General features: G+C 33.9%; 2 protein-coding genes and 1 long non-coding RNA gene across 6 annotated transcripts; 1 reads left to right on the top strand and 2 right to left on the bottom strand.

The window, feature by feature from the left end:
* Positions 1-2: 2 nt before the first annotated feature.
* LOC110645941 (30S ribosomal protein S17, chloroplastic) lies at positions 3-10504 on the top strand. 4 transcript variants are annotated; one of them, XM_058149978.1, is made up of 2 exons: positions 3-584; positions 10257-10504. In XM_058149978.1, the coding sequence occupies exon 1, from the start codon at positions 99-101 to the stop codon at positions 564-566; it is 468 nt and encodes a 155-aa protein (XP_058005961.1). In that variant the 5' UTR covers positions 3-98; the 3' UTR covers positions 567-584; positions 10257-10504. The 4 variants fall into 4 exon arrangements, with proteins under 4 accessions (XP_058005961.1, XP_021654909.2, XP_021654908.2 ...); XM_021799217.2 differs by having other exon boundaries at positions 3-579; XM_021799216.2 differs by lacking the exon at positions 10257-10504 and adding an exon at positions 798-1021 and having other exon boundaries at positions 4-584.
* On the bottom strand, positions 8557-14148 carry LOC110645938 (homeobox-leucine zipper protein GLABRA 2). Its single transcript, XM_021799212.2, is given in 12 exon segments — positions 8557-8898; positions 8900-9253; positions 9337-9423; positions 9509-9780; positions 9870-10044; positions 10220-10429; positions 11786-11887; positions 12132-12503; positions 12587-12781; positions 12930-13047; positions 13362-13663; positions 13929-14148. Coding segments are annotated over 12 exon segments (2304 nt in total). The 5' UTR covers positions 14010-14148; the 3' UTR covers positions 8557-8862.
* A 5134-nt stretch (positions 14149-19282) lies between these two features.
* LOC110645936 (uncharacterized) lies at positions 19283-23515 on the bottom strand. The gene is made up of 3 exons (XR_009150041.1): positions 23438-23515; positions 22853-23077; positions 19283-19585 (listed from the first exon to the last, which is right to left on the bottom strand). It is a non-coding gene; the product is annotated as an uncharacterized LOC110645936 (long non-coding RNA).
* Positions 23516-23798: the final 283 nt, after the last annotated feature.

Raw genomic sequence — 23798 nt, forward strand, 5'->3', positions numbered from 1 at the left:
ACGGCAATCTCACATCCATCCCCAAACAACACCCAATCCACAAAGATGAGTAGATAACTCATCCGTTATCGCCAGGTCCCAATCTCACTGGGAAAACAATGTACCTCACATCCTCACTCAATTCGCTCACTCTCTCCACCCCTTTCCTCAATGGCACAACCCCTCTCTCTCACTTGTCAGAACCCACTTCCTCTCTGTCCCTTCAACCTCCTAAGCCCTTCACTTTTCTCCCTCCAATCAGAGCCATGAGGTCAATGCAAGGCAGAGTGGTTTGTGCAACCAATGACAAGACGGTGTCTGTTGAGGTAACCCGGTTGGCCCCGCATCCCAAGTACAAGAGACGGGTGAGGAAGAAGAAGAAGTTTCAGGCTCATGACCCTGAGAACCAGTTCAAGGTTGGCGACCTTGTCCAGCTTGAAAAGAGCAGACCCATTAGCAAGACCAAGGCTTTTATTGCTGTGCCAGTACCGCCTAGGAAGAAGAAGGAAACGAAAGGGAATGAAGAGGGAGCGGCGCCTCAGGAGCTTGGAATTCCACTGGAGTCTCAAGAAGAACAGAAAGCTTAACATGATTCCTATGGTGATGTAATTGTGCTTTTTTTGTGAATTTTTGAGAAGTACTTTGATGTTTAATTCCTTGATGATATTTGGATTTTAATGCAATTTAATGTTCGTGAAATTGAATATGTTTGATAGTTGATATGATTGTTTCAATTTCAGTATTAATTTGATTTATTTTTTCCCCTGGGAAATTAAAATATCTATATTGGGGCTTTGTGTGTATGTTTGAGTTGGCAGAGGAGAGGCACGAGGAGCCTAGGAGTCTCAACAAGAGAAGAAGGCTGCTCTTAATTTGCTAACTTGGATTGTGTTTTGGAGTTGTATTTAAATATGAAATTCTTGACTTCAAATTAAATTTTCTATTTTACTCACTTTTGATGGGCTTTGTGATCAGTATTAAATTTAAAAAGGTTGAATGTATTTTGGTTGCTCATTTGCAATATATTTAAATTTGTAATGTAGTTGGTTGTTTTAGGATTTCAATTTCATTTTTGTGTATCCGATGTGAAACGTTTCATGTCTGTCCTATAATTCTGCATTGGAACTGGGGTTGATTTTAAAGTTGTGTTCTGCTATTTTGATGGGTATTAATTGTGTATAAATAAGTCTCTATGGAATTTTCTCTTTGGTTTCAAATGGTTTGGTACATTGTTAATCATTTGTGATTCCAAATTTTATGTTTCTGTTTTGGTTTTATGGTGCTATTTGCTTGTTATGTGACGAGTTGTGCAAGAGCAACACTTATACAGCGGACTGGAGTCTCTTGTTGCTCATTTGTGATTTTGGTGACTTAATTTTTTTGCAACTCTGTATTGAAGTGTTCTGTTCTGCAATAGGTATGATATATATTAGGCTGTAGCTAAGAAAGATAAGAGTTGCAGTGATGAGAATGTTAAGGTGGATGAGTGGTCATACTAGACTAGATAAAGTCCGTAATGAGAGTATTAGAGAAAAGGTAGGAGGGGTGCCAATTGAAGATAAGTTGAGAGAAGGGAGATTGAGGTGGTTTGGTCATGTGAAGCGTAGACATACGGAGGCTCCAGTTAGACAAGTAGAGCACATTAGGTTAGAGTATAGAAAGAAAAAAAGGGGTAGACCTAAATTGACTTGGAGGAGAGTAGTACAACATGATCTAGAAGCATTACACATTTCTGAGAATTTAACCAAAAATCGTTCAGAGTGGAGAAAGCGAATCCATATAGCCGACCCCAAATTTTTTCGGATAAAGATTTAGTTGAGTTGAGTTGAGAGTGTTTGAATTCAGCCTATTTTGATGGATTTTGGTGAAGATGAGATTGCTATGATGGCTGAAGAGTTGTAATAATGGGTGTAAACATGAAGTGAAATTATCAAGCTGGGCTATGCAGTGTGAATTCATGAATGCACGAATTTATGCCATTCATTACATTGGTGGGCCCCACCAATCTGATGGCTGGCACGAATTCGTGAGCAAAAACTTTTCTGAAATTATCAATGTTCTTGAAAACTTCCATGATGATTATGGGGCTTGCCATTTGTTGTGGAAAGTCAATCACTATATTATTTCTTTGTATATTTTGTATTCCTATTTAGAATTTCTTATTTATGATTTCTTTCTAATTAGTAGAACACAATTATAGGAATCAATTGTGTACATATACCCATGTACAGATTAATTGAAATTAAGGATAATCATCTCTTTCTTCATGGTATCAGAGTAGGTTCATTAAGGAATCTAAATCTGGAATTTCTTTCCCGTCTGTTTCTGGACTGAAACCCACTGTTACCTTAGGTCATCTATCTAGGGTGACTATTTGTTCTCACCACCTAGCTCAGGAGAGTCCTTGGCCGTCGACCGGCCGTCCCTTCTGATCCGGTCCCCGGAATCCAAGCGCGTGAGGCTCACACGCCCAACTCAGATTCTCGCCGTTTCTTAACTCGCCGGCGCATGGAGGCGCGTCTGCCGGCTTTTTCGACTCCGATCAACATCGCCGGTTTGGCCTCAACCCCCTCATTCCACCACTGTGTGTTGTTGCCTGGTCCAGTATACTATTAAAGGACTTCTGAGGTTTGGCTCTCAGATCCTATTCAGTATTTGCTTGATTTGTGATTTTGGGTTATTTTGCGGCTGTAAGCACTTTGGATTAGCGTTTCGGTTAGTTTTCTTTGTCTCAACAAATGGCAGACAATAAGATTGTTATTTCTGTTGTGATTCCGGTGATGACTAAGATCACGGAGCACAAATTTAATGGTTCGAATTACCTGGAGTGGAGTAAGACTGTTAGGATCTATTTGCGTAGCATTGATAAGGATGATCACCTTACTAAAGACCCACCTACTGATGATACATGGCAAACTTGACTAAGGGAGGATGCTCGGTTATTTTTGCAGCTTCGGAACTCGATTCACAGTGAGGTAATTAGTTTAATTAATCACTGTGAATTTGTTAAGGAATTGATGGATTACTTAGATTTTCTGTATTCTGGTAAAGGGAATATCTCCCGTATTTATGATATTTGTAAGGCATTCTAGCGTGTTGAGAAAGAGGATAAGTCTCTCACGACTTATTTTATAGATTTTAAACGGGTATATGAGGAACTTAATGTATTGTTTCCTTTTAGTCCTGATGTGAAAGTTCAGCAGGCCCAACAGGAACAACTGGCTGTTATGATTTTTCTTGCAGGCTTTCTTTCAGAGTATCAGACTGTCAAATTTCAGATTCTCTCCAGTTCTGAGATTTCCTTTTTGCATGAAACGTTCACACGGGTTCTTCGTACAGAGAGTACTCAATCTTCACAGCCTGCAAGTAATGCTCTTATTAGCCGTAATCCAAATGGACAACAGGGTAATAGAAGAGGAAGTAGAGGAAGAATTACAGACAACAGAGGTAATCAGCGTAATGGGGAGGTTAGTTCTAATCAGGACTCAAAAGGAGTCATTTGTTATTATTGTCATGAGCCTGGCCATACAAAATACAATTGTCTGCAACTTCAGAGAAAAAATCAGGGATCACAGATAGCAAATATGGCAGCAGTGGATTCTACAGTATCTTCCTTTGAGAAAACTGTTTTGATATCTGCAGAGGATTTTGCACAGTTTTTCCAGTATCAGGCATCTCTAAAGCCTACCAGTTCCCTTGTCACTACTATCGCTGAGTCAGGTAAATCCACTGCATGCCTTGTGCCTTTCTCATCCAAATGGGTTATTGATTCTAGTGCGACAGATCACATGACAGGTAATTCTAGTCTTCTATCTGCTTTTCAATCTAATCTCACTTCCTCTATTGTTACTTTAGTTGATGGTTCTACTTCTTGTGTCATGGGTTTTGGAACTGCGAACCTGAATTTGTCAATTTCTTTATCATCTGTTTTGTGTCTATCAAAATTCTCTTTTAATCTACTTTCTGTTAGTAAACTTACTCGTACCTTAAATTGTTCTGTTTTCTTTTTTCCTGACCAGTGTTTGTTTCAGGATCTTACGACGAAGCAGATTATTGGTAGAGGACGTGAGTCAGGTGCTCTCTACATTCTGAAAAATCATGTACCGCGGTCGCTTGTTTGCTCTAGTACCTTAACACCTCTTGAAGTTTATTGTAGATTTGGTCATCCTTTTTTGTCTACCATGAAAAAGCTGTGTCTTCAGTTTCAGTCTTTATCAGTACTAGAATGTGAGTCATGTCAGTTTGCAAAACATCATCGTTTGCCTTCTGTGTCTAGAGTCAATAAACGGGCTTCATTCCCTTTTGAGTTAGTTCATTCTGATGTTTGGGATCCTTGTTTTATTACTTCTAAAACTTGATTTCGTTATTTTGTTACTTTTGTTGATGATTAATCTCGTGTTACATGGTTATATTTAATGAAGAATCATTCTGAGTTGTTTTCTATTTTTTGTGCCTTTTGTAATGAAATCAAAACTCAATTTAATATTTATGTGCGTATATTAAGAAATGACAATGCCAAAGAATATTTTTCAGCACAATTTCAGTCTTATATGACACAAAATGACATTCTTTATCAGTCTTTCTGTGTTGATACTCCATCTCAAAATGGCGTGGCCGAAAGAAAAAATCGGCATCTTCTTGAGGTAGCTCATGCTCTTCTTTTTCATATGAAAGTTCCTAAACACTTTTGAGCGGATGCGGTTTCTACGGCATGTTTTTTGATTAATCGTATGTCGTCTTCTGTTTTTAATGGGGATATTCCTTATACTGCTTTGTTTCCTACAAAATCTTTGTTCCCTGTTGAACCCCGTATTTTTTTTTTGTACCTGTTTTGTGCGTGATGTTCGTCCATAGGTTACTAAATTGGATCTGAAGTCTCTCAAATGTGTCTTCCTTGGGTACTCCTGACTCCAAAAAGGGTATCGCTGTTTCTCTCCTACTCTTAATCGTTATCTTGTTTTTGCAGATGTCACATTTTTTTAGTGCACTCCATTCTTTCCTCAATCATCTGTGTATGAGAGTCCGGGGAAGGAGGATGATATCTTAATATATACTGTCCAACCAATGTCTAGTCCTCTCCCACAGCTCGTTTCTTCTGTCTCTAGACTTACTCGACCTCCCGTTGTTCATGTTTATTCTAGAAGATTGGAGATTCTTGACTCAGATCCTCCATTAGCTACTTTGTTGTGAGATCCTGTATTTCATACTGGTCATGATTCTGACCTAGACTTACCCATTGCTCTTCGTAAAGGTAAGCGTGCATGCACTTACCCTATTTCTTCTTTTGTTTCTTATAACCAATTGTCTTCTTGTTCTCAGTGTTTTGTTACTTTTTTAGACTCTGTTCCTATCCCTAATACTGTTGGTGAGGCACTGTCTCATCCTGGCTAGTTTGTTGCTATGAAAGAGGAAACGGAGGCTTTAGATGCTAATGGTACATGAGAATTGTTGCCTTTGCCCACTGGTAAGAAAGCTATTGGTTGCAAATGGGTATTTACAGTAAAGGTAAATCCTAATGGTTCTGTGGCTAGGTTAAAAGCACGCCTTGTGGCAAAAGGATATGCTCAGACATATGGGGTTGATTACTCTGACACTTTTTCTCCTGTAGCTAAATTTACTTCTGTTCGCTTGTTTATCTCTTTAGCAGCTACATATGATTGGCCCCTGCACCAATTGGATATCAAGAATGCTTTCCTTCATGGTGATCTTCAGGAGGAGGTGTATATGGAGCAACCACCTGGGTTTGTTGCTCAGGGGGAGTTGGGTAAAGTTTGTGGGCTTTGAAAGTCTTTTTATGGCTTGAAACAAAGTCTTAGGGCCTGGTTTGGGAGATTCAGTAAAACAGTATAGGAATGTGGTATGCAAAAGAGTAAGTGTGATCACTCAGTATTTTATAGGCAATCTGAGGCTGGTTTAATTCTCCTGGTAGTCTATGTGGATGACATTGTCATCACTGGGGTGACTGCAGGTATTTCATCTCTTAAAACCTTCCTCCAAACTCAATTTCAGACCAAAGACTTGGATTTGTTAAAGTATTTATTGGGTATTGAAGTTATGAGAAGTAAGAAGGTTATTTTCTTGTCTCAAAGAAAATATGTCATCGATCTATTGACAGAGACAGGAAAATTAGGTGCTAAGCCTTACTGTACACCAATGACTCCAAATTTACAACTGTTAGCAGGGGATAGTGAGTTGTTTGAAGATCCAAAGAGATACAGAAGATTGGTAGGAAAATTGAACTACCTTACAGTCACTCGTCCTGACATTGCTTTTGCCGTTAGTGTGGTAAGTCAATTTATGTCTTTTCCAACTGTTGCTCATTGAGAAGCCTTGGGACAAATCTTGTGTTATATGAAGGGCGCTCCAGGAAAAGATTTGTTATATGGTAATCATGGGCATTTGAATGTTGAATTTCTTTCAGATGCGGATTGGGCTGGATCTAAGGTTGATAGGAGGTCAACTACTGGATATTACGTTTTTGTTGGAGGAAATTTGGTGTATTGGAGAAGCAAGAAGTAGAGTGTAGTTTCTCGATCTAGTGCTGAATCGGAATACAGAGCCATTGCACAATCAGTATGTGAGGTAATGTGGATACTTTAATTGCTAGATGAGATAGGTTTTAAGACCTCTCTGCTTGCGAAATTGTGGTGTGATAATCAAGCTGCTCTCCATATTGCTTCTAATCCGGTGTTTCATGAGGGGACCAAACATATTGAGATTTATTGTCACTTTGTTCGTGAAAAGATTTAACAACAGATCATCTCAATAGGACACATCAAAACTGGAGAGCAGTTAGGAGATATTTTCACAAAAGCTCTGAATGGAGCTAGGATTGACTACATTTGTAACAAGTTTGACATGATTAACATCTATGCTCTAACTTGAGGGGGAGTATTATGGAAAGTCAATTACTATATTATTTCTCTGTATATTCTGTATTCCTATTTAGGATTTCTTATTTAAGATTTCTTCCTAATTAGTAGAACACAATTATAGGAATCAATTGTATATATATACTCATGTACAGTAATTGAAATTAAGGAGAATCATCTCTTTCTTCACTATTAATGGAATGGAGAACTGAATATAATCAGGGGCTCAGTGAAATGACTTAAAGGTGACATTATTATGGTGACGGTTATGACTTTGACTGATCTTTTCTCCCTGCATTTTATTTTTTTTTTTAAATCTTTCTCCTTGTAAGTTTATTTCCTGTGAATTTCTCAGATTTTCATGGCTGTGGTTGATTCCTGTTGTTTCCAAGAAACAGCAGGATTAGTGTGCGTGTTTAATTCATCACAGTATTTTCTTTTTGTATGCCATTGATGAAAATGAATGACTTAGTTTCTTTCTTCCTTAAAAAAAAAAAAACAACGAAATTTTTTTACAGTTAATTTTCTGGATTGGGTTACTGCTGCTTCAATTGGTTTTGAGAATTAGACAGGAAGATTCTGAAAAAATATGTGAATTTTAGCAAAAATAATGAAATTGAGAATGAATAAAAATGATGCATGTGACCAAAAGAAAAAAAAAATACATATATATTCTGGTCTTAAATTAGAGCTGGTTTTCTTGAACCTCTAACCTGGCTGGATTTAGTAGGAAGTTGTGAAAGGTTGAAACTTCAGGACTCATATCATAAGGTGTGACGAAATTTTTACGCTGATTGTCACCTACCGCGACTCTCCTCCTTTATCCGAGTTGAAACTTTAGGACTATGCCCAATTAAATGAAAGACATTTGAAGTATATGATCACTTGATGAAAGGATTTGGTAGTCACTTAGAACTCATAAGATTCTGGTGTTTTTGTATCTTTAGCTTGTAGTAACCTTCAGTGAACAATATGTTGACATCGGGGAGTCCTTCTATTAACCTTGACCTTAATGTCAGTGATAGGGGTCAGGGAACCTATAAGCAGTTGGTGGAATTTGAAATGCAAAATTTTACACTGAATTTTTGTTTTTCTCAGCAGTAAAAGGGGTGTTCACATTTTAAATGGCTATCAATATATCTCATGCTTCTTCTGGCTGTGCATGCTTGCATTATTTGCATGGTTAAATGCATACCACTTGTACACTGGGGATGCTCAACTAGCATCCCTGCAATTATCCCTATATTGCTTATCTGCATCTACTCTCATCTATCAAACTAATGCATCACTGCATGATTATGCTAAGCTTGGTTGTTTTGTGACTTACTGGAGGATCACTTAGCAGAACATTCTTTGTATTCTGTCCTTATCTGAAGCATTTCACTTAATCATAATTTGTTAGAATTGGAAAGGAAACAACAATGGTAGTAAAAAGTAGTAGATTCACATCATAAGTAAAGATTGAGAAGCAAATCTCTGACTTGTGCTTCTTGCATATTCTAGCATTTTGCAACACTGACATGCTAATGTCATTTGACCTGATACACCCTTCTGGGAGATATGTTCACTTATGGGATCATAAATTTATGCATTAGAGCTGCACATTCTTTGTGGGCCAAATCAACATGAAACATTTCTTTTGTGGTTTCACTTTCTGTGCTTGCTTTAAGCATTTTCAGATGGTGAATTTGATAAAGATCGCAACTGAAACAACCACAAAATGACATTGACAAATATTCTTTCTATACATGAAAATATTTCACTCTTCTCGACTTATAAAGTTTGTAAACCACATCTCCCCCTCACTCCTCCAGAATGCTGAATTAGAGAAATGCATCTGGCTCCAAGCTCTCCACTCCAACCACAAACAATAAAGCAAACCCATATAAAAACATCCCTCTATCAAAATCTAAAATCTGGAGGGAAAAAAAATAAATAAGGAAAAAAAATAAAAACGAACCTAGGATCCTATAAATTTTACAATTAATTAGTTGTCTGTCTAACTAACAAACTAAGGGTGATCAACTATCTTCACATTGCAAACTTGTCTTAATATTCCGCAATGTGCAGGATATAAGTGTGTTAACAGACTCCACAGATTCCGTGGATAGTTTGGCTGTGGGGGAGGTATTTGTTAGGATTTGGAATGCCATTGTCAACAGGGATCCTCCTTCTGTACCCTTCTCCTCTTGCCTAGAAGTGATCACTAAGGGCCTTGATTCGAGTCCATCAGGAAGAATTGAAAATCCTGAAGGTAATACAGCGATGTTGCTTGAATCACATCCTGTAATCACAGATTGCATTCCATTTATATCCACAGAAGCGTACACTACCATGGATTCATAAGCGTTTGTGCAGCAATCTTGCAGTACCCACATAGGATTCCCTTTTGATTTCATTGCCTGCATTTGAAAAAATTCTTAGTAATTCAGAGTCATAAATAGAGAAAGAAAGATTTATTTCTGAGGTTGAGAAGATTACGCACTTGTATAGTTACTGCATTGCCTCTATCTTGTCCTTTGGCTAAATTTGCAATGGATTGCACTGGACCTCCATTAGACATGATATCCCACTAAAATTTTAGCAGAAAAAACATCATTGAGGATCAAGCAATTCTGCATTGCTGTATAATTTAGCCGAAGGAATCATATATATACCTCATTTCTATGATCATCATCTCGCAAGAAATCGAACAGAACATGAGGAGAGACTGGCAACCATGCAGAAGAAACTGCACACAAGATCACTCCAGTTGGCTCACTGGGGTCATTTAAGTTCTTCCTGGAGGAAAGCCTTATGTCATCTCCTGTTTTGCTTGTAACCTTGTTCCATGTATGAAAGCTTGATGCTCCAATCGCACGGCAAAAGCTCCTAGTCATTCTCTGTGCCAGTTTGAGAATACTTTTCCTTCCAGCCAGAGTTGCAACACCTATTTTCCCACAAATCTAGTTAGAAAACATGCCTTGGATAGATATCCAGTAGTGAAATGGAGATAAGCTAGTCAGGGCTTTTAATTACCAGTTGAATCCTTTGTAGGAACATTGGTTGCCATGAAGAATACAATCCGTTCACACTGGAGCTGCAATGTTGCTACCCAATGCCTTGCACCAAAAGCTAGACCGCTATTCACAATTGTTCTGTACATTGTATGAACTGTACTTTTCTGGCATTCCAAGTGCTCTACCCATGTCACCTGAAAATATTGTCATGAACTTGTATGATTTTTTTTTTATTTTTATTAGATGAATGTAACTAGAGCAGAACAATGTTTTCAAGGAATAAAAACAGAATTATTGCTGTAAATGCTATGCAAACAATTTGAATAATCTAAAAGCATGATTCTTGTTGTCTCTCTACAAGGAGTATACCTTGCAGTGACCATTTGATTTGTCCTCAATTATGCAGCCAGAGGGGCGTTTTCTGCACTTGACAAGGGAGGCATCAATATTATCTTCTGCTTTATCAATGGAAACATCAACAACTGCCCATTTCTCTGCACTTAGTTGCTTGCAATATCGGACAAAATATATTTCTCTGGTGGGCACCATTGGTGTGAGCATTTGTACCTCTGCAAACATCTGCAACCAATTTATTTTGAAAAACACATCAGTACATTAAATGACTATTATAATTTATCTTAGACACTGTTCTTTCTATTTGTTTCTTTCTTTTCTCTCCAGGCCAATGTCTAGAGACTAGCCATGGGCCACCTACATAAAGCAGTGATGTCTAAATTGCAAAGATTCTTGACCTTTTGCTGAAGCAGTTATCAATTATGGGTGGTTTAGAAAACAGACAAAAGGCTCCTTATCTTAACAAAAGAATTTTTGTTCATATCCAATGTGAAAGGAAATGGGTCATCACAATGCATGTTCATTGATTGCAGGTTTTTTTTTTTTTCATGTAAAAAATAAAAAATCCCACTCCCATTCGATCCCCTTAATTTTGTCTTCACTAAACTTGATGTTGATTTTTCATCTACCACATTATTTGTAAATTAAATTACTCTATATTATTTATATTTTTATTTATTTATAATTATATAAATATAAAATAATAAATAAAAATTAAATTATATATTTATTCATAATTATTTTACAAATAAAATAATTTTGTTAACTTAATCTAAAAATGAATAGCACCCAAATATACAACTCACCAACTGCACTGCTCCATTTCTCATAGGACCTTCTCCATTGGAGATAACATCAAGGGAGGCATCAATATTATCTTCTGCTTTATCAATGGAAACATCAACAACTGCCCATTTCTCTGCACTTAGTTGCTTGCAATATCGGACAAAATATATTTCTCTGGTGGGCACCATTGGTGTGAGCATTTGTACCTCTGCAAACATCTGCAACCAATTTATTTTGAAAAACACATCAGTACATTAAATGACTATTATAATTTATCTTAGACACTGTTCTTTCTATTTGTTTTTTTCTTTTCTCTCCAGGCCAATGTCTAGAGATTAGCCATGGGCCACCTACATAAAGCAGTGATGTCTAAATTGCAAAGATTCTTGACCTTTTGCTGAAGCAGTTATCAATTATGGGTGGTTTAGGAAACAGACAAAAGGCTCCTTATCTTAACAAAAGAATTTTTGTTCATATCCAATGTGAAAGGAAATGGGTCATCACAATGCATATTCATTGATTGCAGGTTTTTTTTTTATGTAAAAAATAAAAAATCCCACTCCCATTCGATCCCCTTAATTTTGTCTTCACTAAACTTGATGTTGATTTTTCATCTACCACATTATTTGTAAATTAAATTACTCTATATTATTTATATTTTTATTTATTTATAATTATATAAATATAAAATAATAAATAAAAATTAAATTATATATTTATTCATAATTATTTTACAAATAAAATAATTTTGTTAACTTAATCTAAAAATGAATAGCACCCAAATATACAACTCACCAACTGCACTGCTCCATTTCTCATAGGACCTTCTCCATTGGAGATAACATCAACTGTGGCTGCCTTTGATATCAAGCATGGAAACATCTCCTTCCACTGATTCTGCAAGAAACAATTAAGAAATTAATTAAACTCATTTATAAAAGACATCATTAATCTGAAACATGCTGTTTAATTAATGCCTCTTAATTAACAAATATTCTTTGTTGTAGTGATTATAGAAAGTCTATGAATAACCACAGAAAATAAATAAAACATATAAAAAATTTTGTAATTCAGTTAAAAACATAGAAGGTGAATAATAAAATATATAATAAATTTTGTAAAGAATTCCTTAATTAATTACCACATCAATGAAACTCCGAACAAGTCTTGGAAGATCCACGAACACAACTCCAGTTTCTCTGGAGGCCTCAATGGACCTCTTTGGCCTTCCACTGCTTGTATTTTCAACTCCAAACTCCTTCATATACTCATCATAATTAAGAATTTCACGACCTGTCTCAACGCTCCTAATCCACAGTGGCTCCTCAGCAGTAGCCATTTTCGTCAACTCTTCCATTGCTTGATTAACGATCTCCATGATTCTTGACTTCTCCAGCCCAAAAATTCCAGTGTAAAAATCCAATGAACTTCTGTTCTCTGGCTCATTTCCGGCAGAACATGAGGGCGCTGCCCCTGGAGGGTGCTTTCCTAGAGCTGCTCGAAGTTTTTCCACCTAAGATTATATATGATTTGCATTAAGTCAAAATTAAAAAATAAATAATTAAATTCTTGTAATTAATTTTGATTAATTCTAACCTCGGCTTTGAGTTTGGCATTTTCAATACGTAAATGTTGTTCCTCAGTTGTCAAAGAAGTTTCTCTGGTAGTGGTAGCCATGCCACAGTTGGGGCAGCAAGCTTTATTGATGGTCTCTCTCATGGCCTTATTTTCCTCTCTAAGCTTCTCCATTTCTGTTTTCAATAAAGAATTCTCATGTCTCTCTTGTATAGCCTGAAAAATACATACACAGTCATGCCATTGTTAGCATATATTTCACAGTAATTTAAAATTTTTTTTATAAGGGGAAAATTATATAGATATATATATATATATATATATATATATATATATATATATATATATATATATATGTACGTACCTTAATTTGAGTTCTTCGATTTTGGAACCAAAACTTGACTTGTCTAGGGGCAAGTCCTAGTTGCTTGCTTAGCTGTTGTCTTTGATTCTCATCAGGATGTGGGGACTCTTTAAATAACCTGAAAATTAATATCAAGAGAGAGGCCACATTTTAAGCTTTTTTGTGTAAGTTTCTTGATTCTGGGTTATTTTTATAGCCATTGGCATGTAAAAACAAAGGCAAAAAGAAACTTCCCCGTGCAATTCTGAGTCATCTTTAGGCTTTAACTTTATATAATTTATAACAGTAATAATAATAACAATAAAATTTACATAGTTTAATTATTAATAATCAATTACAATTAGCAAACCCCATGCACATATGGTTCAAAATTAGTTATTGTTCATATATATAATTATACATAAATATATTGGAAAATGAGAGAGCACATACGCTTCCATTTCTCTGATTTGCTCGGCGGTGTGTCTGTGATATTTCTTTCTCTTCTTCTTCTTCTTGTCATCACCTACATCATCATCACCATCACCATCACCATCATCATGTTCTCCTTCCCCTTCAAACTCATCATCTGATCTTGATCTCATAAGCCCTGAGTTCTCACTGCTAATCTCAATAGTACCTTCACTTCTTCCTCTTTCTCCTTCTCCTCCTCCACTTCCCTCTTCCCCTTCCTCCACCTCCATTGCTGGAGCCTCTGCCGCCTCGGCTGCATTTGCACTGCGGAATATTCCAGCCTGCAACGGCAAGAACATCCAATTAGAATTATACATGCGATGTATATACCAAATATAAATATTTGCTCCCAGATACATACATAAAACTACATGTGTAAATACACACGCACACACAGATATTCATTGGAGTATAGATATATTGGTGGGTATTGAAGATGGTAGCCATTAAAGCGAAAAATGAAAAGTAAAGAATAACCAAGTTATGGGTAATGGTAACAGATGGAAAAACATGAAAAGAAGATGGAGGAAAAGAGAGGGAAATTACAAGACTGAGAGAGAGAGCAGGAGAGGCGAAGAAGTCTTTGGTATGAGAAGTGGGTGGGTTAGACATGTCAACGACGCCCATGTCAGAAAGAGGGTTCCTCCATGGGTGATGAAATGGTTGTTTTAAGGAGCTAGGAAGGCAGCAATGGAGTCACTGAGAGAGAGTGTGTGTGTGTGTGAGAGAGAGAGAGAGAGAGGGATGGTGTGTGGGGTCTTATTGATTTTAAGGATATAAAAACAAAAATGAAGGCTTTGATAAAGAGAAATGTTGGAGAAAAGGGCTGGTAGGAGTTGACTGTTAGATATTGTTTTCGTGGAAATATAAAGATCATCCAAGTATATCCAACTAACTTTTAAGCAGTTGAATCTACTCATTCCAACGGTTTTTCCAGCTCCTTTCTTTTGTGGCTGCAAGTGGCTTCAGCCACACTGCCCATTATGAGCAAAAGGATCGAACAATTCCACCTTAAAAAATATAAAGTCTTTTACTGCTAATACCAGCCCATTAGATATTATTATTATTAATAATTTTTCTGCAAATATTTTAGAAGAAGGAAATGTTAAATTTAAAAAGAAAAAAGAAATTAACTGGGATGAGCCGAGCCACATTAGAAGAAGCAGCCAAGTACGGGGAAGGAAAAAAAGATAAGAGTGACAGCCAACCTGGAAGGAAATATATGAAAGTGGGTTGTTGTTTGATTAGTGAATGTGTCTTCATGTCATTTAAAAGGTTGAAGTAATGAATTTGGCTCCAAGCTTTTCAAGTTGTTTAAGAAATTGTGTCCAACATGCATGGATATATGCAGAGTCAATTTCTTCTAATACTGAAAATTACACATATTATTACTCCATCATTATTGTTTAATCATACTTAATTCTAAATTACCAAACCCTAATTTCGTTTTGTTATTATTAACATGTATACATGTCGTAATTAACTAAAAAATTCTAATTTGCCATTATTGTAGTGAATTAGGGCAATGAATTATCTTGGCTGCTTCATTATTGTAGTGAATTAAGGCAAGGAAACTGTACAAAGAAACTTAGGCATAATCAGCATTGATTAATTGATGACCCTACCAATTTGAAGGAGGGTTGGGTCCCAATAAACTTGATTAGGGTGTAATTAAGGATGATCCACTTGTCCAATAAAGTCACACTTACTACTAGTCTAATTGTATTTTTCTGACCTAAGCAAAGGTTAATTATTTGATTTTGAGGATATTTTTGATAGGACTTTGATTTAAAAAAAAAAAAAAAATTCTTAAGATTTGAGTAGCATGTGTTTAGAGTTTCATAGCTCAACTTGCAACTTTCAAACATAAACTCAAGGAGAGTGTTGGGTGGAAGTGGCAAACAGAGAGGCAATGGTGGACTCCCTTTTTCCTACTTTTTTTTTTTTTTTTGTTTCTTCTCTCTTACTCATTTATTTCATTTTATTTTTAATATAATAGTAAACTTTTAGGTCCCTTTGTTTGCTTGCATTTTTTTAGCATTTGAAATATTCAAGATGAAAAATATTTTCTTAATTAAAAAAAATAATTTTTTTTATAAAAATGATTTTCTTTTTATTTTCTTTTAAATTATTTTCTTGATTTTGATAATCTTATTAAGATATAAAATGTCTTAATATGTATAATATAAACACATAATATTAATTTAACTTGCAACTAAATAATAAAAAACAATTTCATAAAAATATTTTCTTAAAAATATAATTTTTATAAAAAATATTTTTTATATATAAATTATTTTTTATAAAATAAATAAAATATTAAACTTATATAGGAAAATTGGTCAACAAACATATCTCAAAATTATTTAATAAGTATCAATTTTTTCAATATTGAACTAAATTTATGTTGAAATTTACTCCCAAGTAATTCGTTAATAATTCTATTGAAAATTTATTCTTTAATTTTTAGTCAAAATTTTTTTAAAATTTTTTTATTTTCTAAAATTTCTATAATCGATGGTCAGACTGTCAAACTCATAAAAGTTTTTATTTTTTTCGTAATCACATCACAAAGTCATTTGATTTGCCAAAAAAAGTCGGAATCGAAATCGGTTTATTCAAATGGGCCCTCATCTTTAATCTTTCCTCGCTTTAAATCCCTTTTTTTTTTTTCTTGCTGACAAGAATTTTAATCCTTTCCCTGCCATGCAAAATTATTAATATTTATTTTTTTAAGAAAATAAAATTAAGGAAATCTTATAATATTAGGAATAAAATAAATAATTATTAAATATAATAATGGTTAAAATAAAATCTTCAAAATATAATTTTCAATATAGATAAATTGATTATTATTTTTCTTATATTTTATTATTTTCTTGTTTCAACTAACCATTAAGATGTAGTTAGCTCATTTGGACCTTAATTAAAATTAATGTTGTGGACAAGAGAGGAAATTAAAATGCCATTATTAGCCATTACCTTGAATAATTAAAGTTTTGGTTGATTGAGAGCTGATCTGCAATTCAAACCGTCTCACTATAATTTTTTTAACTTTGTTCTCCTTCCCCATTTACAGTTTTGTAAGTTGTTAGTTAAGAATGGTAGCTCATATGAAGCAATCACATGATCCAGAACAAACCTTATAATAAAAAAAAAAATCGTATTAATTGATTTGGAATTCCTTTTGGATTTCTTTCTATACTTTTTTTTTCCTTTTCTTTTCGTTCGATTCCACATATATTCTTTAAAAACAAACAAAGAAAAAAACCTCCATTGAGAAAACCACATGGCATAAAACAATAATTCTTGTAAGAGCCAAGAATTGCTTGCTTTATTATCAAGACTTGTGAAGTTTCTTATGAGGCAAGTCTAGGACCTCAAAATTTGAAATGATATAATGATAATAACAATTAAGTTTTTATTTTAAATTAGTTAGGGTCTTTCATATGAATTTATTTTTTTCTCATTTAACTCTGTTAGATATTAAGCCTACATTAATATCTAAAACTTGTAAATCTTGTGATACTATTTTCCTTCACATCATCTTATATCCTCCCTTCCCTTTCTCACTCTTTCCTTTACCAACTCATTACACTTATGTTGGGACATTTGATATTATGCGTTTGATATGACCAAACAATTTAAATCGGTCATCTCTTCTTTTATCTCCAATATGTGCTATATGAATTCTCTGACATCTGTAGTCATTTCTACTTTTATTCATTATCATGTTACCGAACATCATATTAACATCTGCATTTCTGCTACACTAAGTTATGAATATGTTGTACTATATATGCTCAACATTCACTCCCATACAATATATAAAGTCTGACCAATGTCTTATAGAACTTAAGTTACACTTTGTTCTTATAGAACTTAAGTTACACTTTGTTAGAGATCTTATGGTTTCGTCCATTCTATATTCATTCTATGAGTTACATCATCATCTATAGTTCCATTCTTTTGCATATGATGAAAGCTAAATACTTGAATTGATTGTATTTAAGTACCAAAACTCCACCTAAACGAACTTCAGCTTCATCCTTTCCCTAGAAGCTAAACTTGCATTGCATATATTTTATTTTACTTCTAGTTAACTTAAAACCATTGCTCTTAAGAGTTCTTCTCTACAACTCCAATTAATAAACCATTTCACTAGTTTCATTAACTAAGATAATATCATTTACAAAAAACATGCAGTATGGGGAAATTATCTTAAATATGATGGGTCAATTCATCCATAACTAAGGTAAACAGATGCAGCAACGACAGATCTAATTTTTTTTTTTTTAGTCAACATATAAAAAATGCTATAAGAAAAAGTAAAAAACATAATGCTAATATCTTTCAATTACGTCTAATATCCTAAAAACTATCAAGAATTATACTATTATTAATATTATTAAATATACTCTCTATGTATGACTAAGTCATTCAGTTAATATTGACATTTAAATATCTTACATCAATTAAAAAATATTATTTATTCTTATTTAGTTTCAATTTTATCAAAGAAAGAGTTCAATGTTGGATCCGCCAATGAGATACAAACTAAAAACAGATCCCTAACACAAACTCACTGTTATCTAAAACTTATCCGTTTCCCTCCAATTGTCCTTACAATAGAGGAAGGTGTGGAAAATTTTTTCTTATGCTAAAAGGAAAGATTATTTATTTATTATTATTATTTTTTTTTGGAGAGGGGAGAGACTAGAAAGAAAAAAAAAAAAAAAAAAAAAAGTCAGTCCAACAAAGGCAACAGCTACAACTTCAAAGTTTCAGTCACTTTAACAAATAAAAAAAAAGGTCTTCATAGAAAATAAAGTGTAGACATGTCTAATTGATACCTTGCTGGATGATAGAAAGTGAAGAAATGTGTAATCAATTACGTGCTGGAAAACTCGCAACAACTCCAGCATAGCAAAGAAAAATAAGCCCTTCCATTTAAAGGATAGATCACAAGGAAGATGAATGCATCATATATACACAACACAAGACTAATTACAATACCATATTTGAGGTTAACAATTGCTTTCCGAAAGCAGTTTATTCTGATTATTACAATATACTTCTCTCAATTATGGATTCCATCTTCAGTTTAAGCAATTTTAATTGTTTACTTTTAAAAGTAAAATACATGTAAAAATCAGTTTTCATATATAAAAAATTCAAAATTTGGTTGCGTACTCTTGAAATATGATGTGGGTGAAGTCAAACATTTTAGGGAATGAACAGAACACATTGTACCTACAAAAAGACAGATCATGATACTGATATGAGTCATATGACACCATATATTACAATTCTGCATATATTAAATTCTGATTCAATTTTCCTGATCACTAGTAATCAGATCTGATAAAAGCCAGGCCACAAAAAAGTTGATTGTTCTAGCAAATTTAACTATCACCATCATGTCATAACATTCTAGCAAAATGAAAGCAATAAAGCTTATTTGTATTTCCTGTCTCCTCCCTCTCATATCTTTTGCCTTTTAAAGCTATAATATGTCAAACAAGAATCACAATACTATAAACAAATTATAAATGGAGGCCTTTCCAATATAGTAATTTGCATCAACTAACATTAATAAAATGACATTTAATTAGAAATTTCCAATCACTAAGCTAGACAGAAATTCTAATACGACACGAAATCTGCATGGAACCGCAATGCCAGAACCATTGGGCCCATCAAAAGCAGAAATACCATCCTTCCAGGGATGCTGTTGTATTGGGAAATGAGTCAAATAAGGATGCCTTGACAGACTGTTAGAACACCATTAACAAGAATTACAAAATATCCTGCATTATAAAAGGGCTTCTAGTCTTTATCCAACTTGTGAGACAGTTAGATGTTGAAGAGTAGATAACATGGTGGTTTTGGAAGTCAGGTAAATAACTAACACCATATGATACCACGCAATATTGAATACATTATAACAAAGTGGAATAAATGCTGACGAAATTTCACAGAGTGGATTTTTCACAAAGAGACTTGCTGCGTATCTGTACAATTTTATGTCACGTGTATCTGTACAATTTTATGTCACTCATTCATGAATACTCATTCCTAACATTAGGTCATGCAGGTTTCAATGTGGAAATAGATTCTCCATCTTCTTGTCACTTCTTTGTAATTGAACTAATAAAGGTATTTCCTCAATCCCTCTTCAGTCTTCACAAAAGAGGAGTTAGCTGGAAAAACGAAAGTGTGACCTTAAAAAAGAAAAGAAAAGAAACACAGCACAAGCATGTGTAGAAAAGAGAACTGAACTTAAATGAATGAGTTGGTGAATTGTGATTGTCACTTTTGTCTATCCTATCATCAAATAACTTAAAAGAGTTATTTGCATTTTATGTTTGAAATCTTTAACTCTCTTCATAATCCCTTATTGGATCTTGTTAAAGTCTTAGCAACCAGTTTTATGTTAAAAGTAATCCTTTCTTCTAACTTGAATCCCCTTGTCTAATTATTCAGCAGGAAATCATAAATTACAATCACAAGAGATTTGAAAGCAAGCTACCTACAATGGGATTTCTCCAAATTCAACACAATCAAGTGAAGTTGGAGCTAAATAAATTTATTGAGGTTAGATATTGAGCCAAAACTCTTTTATAATATATAGACAATGGCAATAACACAAATAAAAGAATTCATCAACATTGAATTCCAATCACATCCACTTCATAGTTCAATTTTCAAACAATAACACGTGAAAAAATAACTACCAGTCCAAAAACTAACTCAAGAATACCTGCCCTCCTATTTATACCAAAGCTATTAGTAATCATAAAAGCAATGCATCTAGATTCTTAAAAGATAAAGTTGTTATAATAACATCGACACAAGTTTGTGGATATTTATGTTGACCAATCCTCTCTATAATCATAATCCAATGATCGTATCCACACAAACGAATGACCCAGCAGATATTCATCTGGGAAAAAAGGGGCATTGAACACTACTAGAATGTAGCACAGAGAAATAAAGAAAATGTTAAAAGAGATGCAACTGAAATATGACAAATCTCCATGATCACTCATAATTAAGTGATCAAAGCAACCCATATTGATGGCAGAGGAAAAAAAATCAACAAGCGTGAAAAAAGATACATAGTTTTTCACTCATGGAATTCTGACTATTAAATCAATTGGGACATAATTTGACATGGTGAGTATGAACTCAGATTCAGAAGTGCATCCTTTGATTCATTAAATTGATATCCATATATAGGGCATTGCAAAACATTCAATTAAGGGATTGCATAGGACAAAATTCACATCAGAAAAACAGTAACAGTTCACACAAGTTTGGTTATCTATCCAAGTATTAACAATGGCTTTTTATTGGATAAATAAATGTCTGCATGTTGACAATGTTAGTTGGCATATTTAAGATATTTTCCAAACCTTAATAAAGAAATATCATAAAATTTCAATTCACAGCTCCATAACATTTTAGCAATGCAATTTAAGTAGATAGAACTTCAGTTAAAAAAAAAATGAGCTCTGTACAAACAAAACTAATGAAGTACAAACAATTGATGTTGATGAGTTTCTCTGGAGGAAATGTTTAAAATGCTATTCTAGTTCTAAAAACGTCCTGAACAACAAGCTCTAGGGAAAATCAGATGAATGAAGAACCCTTGCATTGCAAGGGTTTTTGATGTAGGAAATCCTGAAGAAGGAAAAACTATTGTAGGGAAAAATTTAGAAAATTTATTTTATTTTACTGTTTTATTTACTGTATAAATCCTAGTCAGAGTTGAATTAGGGTTCTTAAAATCCTAGTGCAATTGAGATTTCAAACTCTATAATTAGGATTTAGTTTCTCTATTTCATTTACAGATCTATTATGACATTGATTATTTATTTGAGCAATAAAATTAAGAATTAGTTTCTCTCCCTAATCTAAGAATTTGTTTCTCTTCCCAAAATCCCCTCAATATCTATTGGTTCTACATCAATTCGTTTCTGAGTCCTGAAGAAAATGTCTCTATGAGATTAATCCCAATGCCCATAGGACCAAAAATAGCAATACCCAATCACTACTTATGTCTCTAGAAGTTATGACAAGAAAGGCATCAATCCCGCATGCATAAAACCGAGACTTTTCTGGTAGAATGTAAATTAGGAAGCAAGGCACAAAATTAAAACTAGTAATGTTCAAAAATAATGACCAAAGGACTTGGGAAAGGGTAACCTTCCAAGAAAGTAGTGCCAGAGTAAGAGAGCAAAAATGAAATTGCCTACTTTTGCAACTATTTAATAAAAGGAAAAGTAAAAGATGCAAGTAAAAGATTGACATAATCCTTATTGCACCATAAAATTGAAAATGAAAGAGTATCAAAACCTTCTCAATATTTACAAGGTGTTTATCTTCCATCGCTTAAGTTTGATTCAGAGCAATATTAACTCTAATCAGCAATATTTGACTATTGTTTTTTAATATAATAAGATATTATATTAAATTAATGACAAATAATTGAATTATTTATTTTTAATAATAAATAATACCATTATATTAATTTAAAAATAATATTTTATTATATTATTTATAAAAAATACTATATGCTTCTATTTTTATAAAGTGTCATTATTTGTTATTAATCTAATAATTTTTTATAAAGTAATTACCTTACGAAAAACATGTATCCCTATACGTAAAATTTATGAAATAAAATACATAAATGTTATAAAGTTTAAGTTCTTTAAAGTAACCGTAAAACTACCATGGCAATATGTTGCCATATGTGCTTCTCCATTTCACTCCTATCTGTATTTTCCTTGCTATAAGAAAAAAAGTAATTGACAATGGAAAGGAACCACGGATAGGAAGTTCAATGGAATGATTAGAAAAATGAGCTAAGACATCACATAATTAAGGGGAGGGTGGTGTCTCTCTTCAGGAAATCCATCTTTTTGATATAAACACAGCATAGATGAGATGTAGTGGAAAGCAATGGTCTGTCCCACTCTAGCTAGTCAGAGTAAGACAGATAAATTGTATAGTTTTGACATGTGGAAATAACTCTTCTTCTGATGGAGCTAAGGGGGAGATGAATGATCATTGACTTAGTTGTTCGAGGGGGAGGGATGCAATGCACAGCAGATTAGAGTTGGTTTTTCTATATTCTCTTTTTCATAGTGATTGAAAGCATTGCCTAATAGCGCAGTGCTACACCAGCACTTGTTCCATAAAGGTGACAATTCAGTATAATCGTTCAAATCCTCTAGAGCAACTGTTGACTATGTGGTATTGTTAATTCTTTTTCCTTATTCAGTTAGTGATTTTAAGCCATGATTTAGTAAGTTTAGTCCAACGAATAGCACCAAAACAAATATTTAATTCAAAAAAATTTAGTTAAAGAAAAACGTATAGCAGAGGATTCACAAAATTCAAATTAACAACAAAAATTCTGTCAAACTTTCAACAATATCAAGTCAAGATACAAGCATTACCTAAGAGATAAAATCATTCCATTAAGATATGCTAATCCGATACTGCTGTCATCTAGAAGCACACTGTATCATCCATTTGAAACCTCAAAAATCATCATTCCCACTTATTCTGACAGAACCTATGGCTGAAATCTAACTGACCAATCCAGGACTCACAAATTCGTTCAAAATGCCTATCTACAGCAGTCACTTTATCCTTCAGAGATGAAGCCTCCTGCATTTAAGCTGAAATCGTTGAAAGTCAAGGGCGAACTCTATTATAAAAAAAGAAAAGCTTAAATTCATGAAATCATCCCAAAAAAGCATAACTTTTTCGTTGTCTTGGGTCAATTACGCACATAAGGCATGAATTGATAAACATTATAAGTGACACCTAAAAATTTTTTCTTCTATCATTATCCTGAGAACCAAACAGAACCGATATGTCTTACCTGACCAGAACAAAAGCCTTGTAGCCCATAAATACTACCCTCACAGGAACACCAAAACAAGAATCAGATGGTATTGTAGAAGAAGAGAAAACGCATCTCGAATTTGAAATCAATCATTGTTTGGGAGCGAAAAATGAGAATTTCAAAAAATTACCATCTTGGGTTGACTGGAAGTGCCAGTTTCCAGTCACAAATCACTAGCTTTCTTGTTGCAGAACGGTCTGAGAAGCAAGTATGCTAGGAACGGCTTGTCTTCTGAATTATAAATTAGGGAATGCTTCAAACGATCAATCGTTTTTGTGATGGCAACAGGCATTACACTTTCATGGAATGACATGTCGTTAAAGTCAAGGGTAAAAAATAAATAAGGAGAGAGAAGGTTAATTATTTGGTCATATAAAACAGTTAATTGTCAATTTAAAGCTTTAAAAGCATTCATCAATATCACTACTACATGGAAGGCTACGGCAGAAGTGGTCAAGCTATAATTTGATATTAAGGGAATAAACTTTTGA

The sequence above is a fragment of the Hevea brasiliensis genome, chromosome 1 (assembly GCF_030052815.1).
Source record: "Hevea brasiliensis isolate MT/VB/25A 57/8 chromosome 1, ASM3005281v1, whole genome shotgun sequence".
NCBI classification, from domain to species: domain Eukaryota; kingdom Viridiplantae; phylum Streptophyta; class Magnoliopsida; order Malpighiales; family Euphorbiaceae; genus Hevea; species Hevea brasiliensis.

What these genes read in the sequence shown, in the direction of transcription:
- LOC110645941 (XM_058149978.1), top strand. Translation starts at nt 99, where the DNA reads ATGTACCTCACATCCTCACTCAATTCGCTCACTCTCTCCACCCCTTTC.